General features: G+C 33.5%; 1 protein-coding gene across 1 annotated transcript in view; it reads right to left on the bottom strand.

Annotated features, from left to right (window-relative positions):
* The window catches only part of LOC307136190 (ryanodine receptor 3-like), a 307,469-nt gene that overhangs the window by 37,379 nt on the left and 263,280 nt on the right, over nt 1-6,810 (bottom strand). The window contains exons 72-73 of the mRNA XM_079832979.1: nt 3,620-4,149; nt 127-906 (exon numbers count right to left, since the gene is read on the bottom strand). Coding sequence (XP_079689105.1) covers nt 127-906; nt 3,620-4,149 — 1,310 coding nt within the window. The remainder of the gene's footprint in view (nt 1-126; nt 907-3,619; nt 4,150-6,810) is intronic.

Below are 6,810 nucleotides of genomic sequence, written 5' to 3' on the forward strand. Positions count from 1 at the left end.
ATGGTTAGATGGATAGATGATAGATAGATGGATAGATAGATAGATAGATAGATAGATAGATGATAGATGGATGGAGGGATAGATAGAAGGAGAACAAGAGCCATTGTAAGAGATGTAGGGGCAGACCTGAGCTTTCTTCTGATGGACGGCGCTGGCCAGAGACGGAGTGTCCACTCCCAGCACCTCAGACACGTCCCCCAGCCCCGGCTCCATCCCATGCTTGCCTCCCTCTCTCCTGGGCTGGATGTTCATCAGCTCCGTCATGAGCTCCATCTCCGCCTGCTCTCCTGCCGCCATGCGTCCCAGCTCGGCCACCGAGGACCTGTCGCAGTACTCCATCTTCTCCATCTCCAGGACGTCTCCGTGGATCCCGAACTGCGTGGGATCCGGCATGTTTCCCAGAATGTCGGTCACTTTCATGTTCTTGGCTCCCTCCACCAGGCCACCTCCGAACAACGTGGACCAGAGGATGTGGAAGAAGCCCCAGACCAGGCTGTAAAGGAAGCGGAATATCCCGGTGAAGATCATCCAGAAGAAGAGGAAGAATCCTCGGATCATCTCGCGGACGCTCATCTTCCTCAGCCGGCGGTGTTGCCTCTTCATGCTCCTGAAGGTCAGCAGCTGGCGGAGGCTGGAGAGGCTCTTCCTCATGGAGACGCAGGCCAGGGCGAAGGCGGAGGAGGACTCCAGCGCTCCATCCTCATCCTCCTCCTCCATCTCCTCGCTCTGAGCATCGTCTTCATCTTCCTCCTCTTGTCTCTCAGCGGCGTCCGGCTCGGAGATCAGCGACGCCAGCTGCATCTCGAAGATGGTGTCCTCGCAGAAGTTGACGAACAGCTCCATCTTCTCCGATTCTCCGCCCTCGTTGACCACGTCGAAGATGAACTGGCGCTTGGACTCTTTGACCTGCGGTTTAACAGATACTTTATATATTCAGTAATAATATCGGCTTGACTAACGGATGAGAACCTTTGAACTCAACTGATCTGAATAATGACACTATAGTCTTCTGTAGAGCTGCTTTATGGCAGAAATTGAATTTCATTATTGATGAAATTTGCTAAATTTACACTTTAACTGAATTTAATAACCATTGAAAATTTGCTTTTTGAAACATTGACACATTGAATTGAATCAACATTGAAATTTGTTTAATAATTGATTCATTTTGCGACACTGACAGTTATTGAACTTAATTGAATCAACATTGAAATTTGTTTCATAATTGATGAATTTCGCAACATTTACACTTATTGAATTTATTCAACATTGAAGTTTGTTTAATAATTGATGAATTTTGTGACACTGATACTGTTATTGAATTGAATTGAATCAACATTGAAATTTGTTTAATAATTCAGGAATTTTGCGACATTTACCTTATTGAATTGAATCAATATTGAAAATTTGTTTCATAATTGAATTTTGCGACACTGACACTGCTATTGAATTTAATCAACATTGAAATTTGTTTCATAATTGAATTTTGCAACATTGACACTTATTGAACTGAATTGAATAAACATTGAAACTTGTTTCATAATTGAGGAATTTTGTGACATCAACACTTACTGAATTTAATCAACATTGAAATTTGTTTCATAATTTATTAATTTTGCGACACTGACACTGTTATTGAACTTAATTGAATCAACATTGAAATTTGTTTCATATTCAGGAATTTTGCGACATTAACACTTATTGAATTTAATCAATATTGAAAATTTGTTTCATAATTGATGAATTTTGCGACACTGACACTGCTATTGAACTGAATTATATCAACATTGAAATTTGTTTCATAATTGATGAATTTTGCGACACTGACACTGCTATTAAATAATTGATTAATTTTGTGACTGAACTTTTTTAAATAATTGATTAATTTTGCGACACTGAAACCCCGACTGAGCCTGGTTTCTCTCAAGGTTTATTTTTCTCCATTAGGTCACCTGATGGGGTTTTGGTTTTCTTGCCACTGTTGCCTCTGGCTTGGCGTGCTCAGTTGGGGACACTACATTTTTCAACTAAACATTGAAATAAATCTAATTAATAAACTAAATTAACCATTTAAACTAAATTACTGATCGAATTATTGATCTAAAGCCCACACTGTCACTGCATGATAATTGAAATGAACTGATGACATCAGCGTTTTTTCCAGAATGGCTATACAGCTGAATAAAATTATGCTGCATTATTTTCCTGTTTAACACTGTAAAGCTGCTTTGAAACAATCTACATTGTTAAAAGCGCTATATAAATAAAGTTGACCTGACTGCTACTGAACTGAATTGAATCAACATTGAAACTTGTTTCATAATTCAGGAATTTTGCAATATTTACACTTATTGAATTAAATCAACATTGAAATTTGTTTATTACTTGATGAATTTTGCGACACTGACACTGTTATTGAACTTAATTGAATCAACATTAAAATTTGTTTCATAATTGAATTTTGCAACATTTACACTTATTGAATTGAATCAACATTGAAATTTGTTTAATAAGTCAGGAATTTTGCGACAATAACACTGATTGAATTTAATCAATATTGCAAATTTGTTTCATAATTGAATTGTGCAACATTTACACTCATTGAATTGAACCAACATTGAAAAGTTTCATAATTGATGAATTTGGCAACATTTACACTTATTGATTTTAATCAACATTAAAGTTTGTTTGATAATTGATGAATTTTGCGACACTGACACTGCTATTGAACTGAATTAATCAACATTGAAATTTGTTTAATAATTGATGAATTTGGCAACATTTGCACTTATTGATTTTAATCAACATTAAAGTTTGTTTAATAATTGATGAATTTTGCAACACTGACACTGCTATTGAACTGAATTAATCAACATTGAAATTTTTTTAATAATTGATGAATTTTGCAACATTTACACTTATTGAATTTAATCAACAATGAAATGTGTTTAATAATTCAGGAATTTTGCAACATTTACACTTATTGAATTTAAGCAATATTGAAAATTTGTTTCATAATTGAATTTTGCAACATTTACACTTATTGAATTTAATCAACATTGAAAAGTTTCATAATTGATAAATTTTGCAACATTTACACTTAATGAATTTAATCAACATTGAAATTTGTTTAATAATTGATTAATTTTGCGACACTGACACTGCTATTGAACTGAATTGAATCAACATTGAAATTAGTTTCATAATTCAGGAATTTTGCGACATTAACACTTATTGAATTTAATCAATATTGAAAATTTGTTTCATAATTGAATTTTGCAACATTGACACATTGAATTTAATCAACATTGAAGTTTGTTTAATAATTGATGAATTTTGCGACACTGACACTGCTATTGAACTGAATTGAATCAACATTGAAAAGTTTAATAATTGATGAATTTTGCAACATTGACACTTATTGAATTGAATCAACATTGAAATTTGTTTAATAATTGATTAATTTTGAATTACTGATACTGTTATTGAACTAAACTGAATCAACATTGAACTGAATGATGGCACTATTGTCTTTTTCGAGCTGTTTTACAGCTGAAATGAATAAATGTCTTATTTTGCATCATTGTATTGTATAAAGCACAGTATAAATAAAGCTGACCTGCGGTTTCTCCCACTGCGTTCGGCTGGACTCGCTGATCTCGAAGTAAACCCTCTCGATTCTCTTGGCGCCGCCCATGATCTCGATGCGGCCCAGGAAGGGCTCGAAGTAGTTCAGGACGCTCTCAGCCAAGTTCAGGAAGGCGGAGAGACGGGGATCGTGAGGCATGTGCTCCGACAGGTTGGTGAGAAGAACCGCCACGTTGAAGCCGATGTCCTTGGCGGGTTCGTGGAAGCGCTTGACGAACTCTTCGTAGTTGAACATGTCGTTCTCGTCGGCCTCAGCGCAGGACAGCAGGAACTCGATCTCGGACTGAGAGTACTGCTTCTGGTTCTCCATGGACTTCTGGAACTCCTTCTTGGAGATGAATCCTTTACGGTCGGGGTCTTGCTCCTTGAAGTTCTCGGAGGTGGTCAGATCTTTGAGCTTGAGGAACATGTCGAAGAACTTGAGAATCATCTCCACGTTGTTGGAGGACTCCACTAGAGTGTCCACCATCTGCTTGCCGATGGTCCCGTTCACAACGTTCCCTGCGGGGGGGAGGACAGACGGATTCAGGGATTATCAGGCCAGGTCCACACACTGCAGAGCTTCAGGAGGGACAACCGCATTTAAATGCAGGAGTGAGTTCTGAACACGACTGAAACTGATGATTGACAGCGTGGAAAAAGAACAGCTTTTTACTGAACTCAAACCCCCGTTGATCCACTTCCCTCATATACTGATAACTCTCCTACCTCACATCCGCCTTCACTTTGTTATTTGCACTACCGACTGTTTATTACAGTAACAACTGTTTACTTATGCATTTTGCACTACCACACCGTAACTGGATGATGCTCATTTGCACTGCAGACTGTTATTTACAGTACCAACTGTTTACATCTGTATTTTGCACCGTACTTCTAACTGTAATATGCAATCACTTCCACTGCACTTTTACACTTTTTTTTCCGGATAGCTTCTGTCCATAATTTATTGCACTACCTTAATCCACAACCATATTCCTCATTTTAGCCTAACATATCATTGTATACCTCTATCTGTAAAATTCTGTTTATAGTAATAGCCATCTGTATATTATATTATATTCATAGTACATATCCACCTGTAAATTCTGTTTATAGTAATAACCATCTCTCTATTTATAGATATATTTATATATATTCAGTACATCATGTCCTGCACTTATGCAACCGTTGTATATCCTGCACTTGCTGCTATTGCACTTCTGGTTAGACCTAAACTGCATTTCGTTGCCTTGTACTTGTACTTGTGTAATGACAATAAAGTTGAATCTAATCGAATCTAATCTAAAATCATAGCAGCGTTCTGGTGTCTCACATGTTTGATATGCACTTTTTTTGACCAAATTAATATTACAGTGACCAAAGACTTGCTATCAACATTGAAATTTGTTTCATAATTGATGAATTTTGCAACATTCACACTGTTATTGAGCTGAATTTAATCAACATTGAAATTTGTTTCAAAATAGATGAATTTGTTTCATAATTGATGAATTTTGTGACATGACAGTTATTGAACTGATTTGAATCAACATTGAAATTTGTTTAATAATTGATTAATTGAAAAAAAATTTCATAACTGATGGGCTTGTTCAATGTTGATTCAACATTGAAAATTTGTTTCATAATTGAATTTAGCGACATTGATAGTTTTTTTAACTGAACTGAATCAACATTGAAAATCAGTTTCATAATTGATTAATTGAAAATTTGTTTCAAAGGTGATGAATTTGTTTCATAATTGATGAATTTTGCAACATTGACTGTTATTGAACTGAATTGAATCAACATTGAAATTTGTTTAATAGTTGATGAATTGAAAATTTGTTTCATAACTGATGGGCTTGTTCGATGTTGATTCAACATTGAAAATCAGTTTCATAATTAATTAATTGAAAATTTGTTTCATAATTGATGAATTTTGCAACATTGACACTGTTATTGAGCTGAATTTAATCAACATTGAAATTTGTTTCATAATTGATGAATTGAACATTTGTTTCAAAATAGATGAATTTGTTTCATAATTGATGAATTTTGTGACATTGACAGTTATTGAACTGAATTGAATCAACATTGAAATTTGTTTAATAATTGATTAATTGAAATTGTTTTCATAACTGATGGGCTTGTTCAATGTTGATTCAACATTGAAAATTAGTTTCATAATTGAATTTTGCGTCATTGATAGTTTTTTAACTGAACTGAATCAACATTGAAAATCAGTTTCATAATTGATTAATTGAAAATTTGTTTCAAAGGTGATGAATTTGTTTCATAATTGATGAATTTTGCAACATTGACTGTTATTGAACTGAATTGAATCAACATTGAAATTTGTTTAATAGTTGATGAATTGAAAATTTGTTTCATAACTGATGGGCTTGTTCGATGTTGATTCAACATTGAAAATTAGTTTCATAATTGAATTTAGCGACATTGATAGTTTTTTTAACTGAACTGAATCAACATTGAAAATCAGTTTCATAATTGATTAATTGAAAATTTGTTTCAAAGGTGATGAATTTGTTTCATAATTGATAAATTTTGCAACATTGACTGTTGTTGAACTGAATTGAATCAACATTGAAATTTGTTTAATAGTTGATGAATTGAAAATTTGTTTCATAACTGATGGGCTTGTTCAATGTTGATTCAACATTGAAAATTTCATAATTGATGAATTTTGTGACATTGACGCTGTTATTGAACTGAATTGAATCAACTTTGTAATTTGTTTTATAATCGATGAATTTGTTTCATAATTGATGAATTTGTTTCATAATTGATAAATTGAAATTTTGTTTTATAATTTATGAATTTGTTTCATAATTTATGAATTTTGCGTCATTGAACATTATTGAACTGAATTGAATCAACATTGAAATTTGTTTCATAATTGATTAATTTATTTCAAAATTAATAAATTTAAATTGTTTCATAATTGATAAATTGACATTTTGTTTAATAATTGATACATTTACATTTTGTTTCATAATGTATTGATTTGTTTCATAATTGATGAATTTTACGTCATTGACAATTATTGAACTGAATTGAATCAACATTGAAATTTGTTTCATAATTGATAAATTTGTTTCATAATTGATTAATTTGTTTAATAATTGATACATTTTGCGACATTGACACTGTTATTGAACT

The sequence above is a fragment of the Gobio gobio genome (assembly GCF_949357685.1).
Source record: "Gobio gobio genome assembly, chromosome: 13".
In the NCBI taxonomy this organism is placed as follows: Eukaryota; Metazoa; Chordata; class Actinopteri; order Cypriniformes; family Gobionidae; genus Gobio; species Gobio gobio.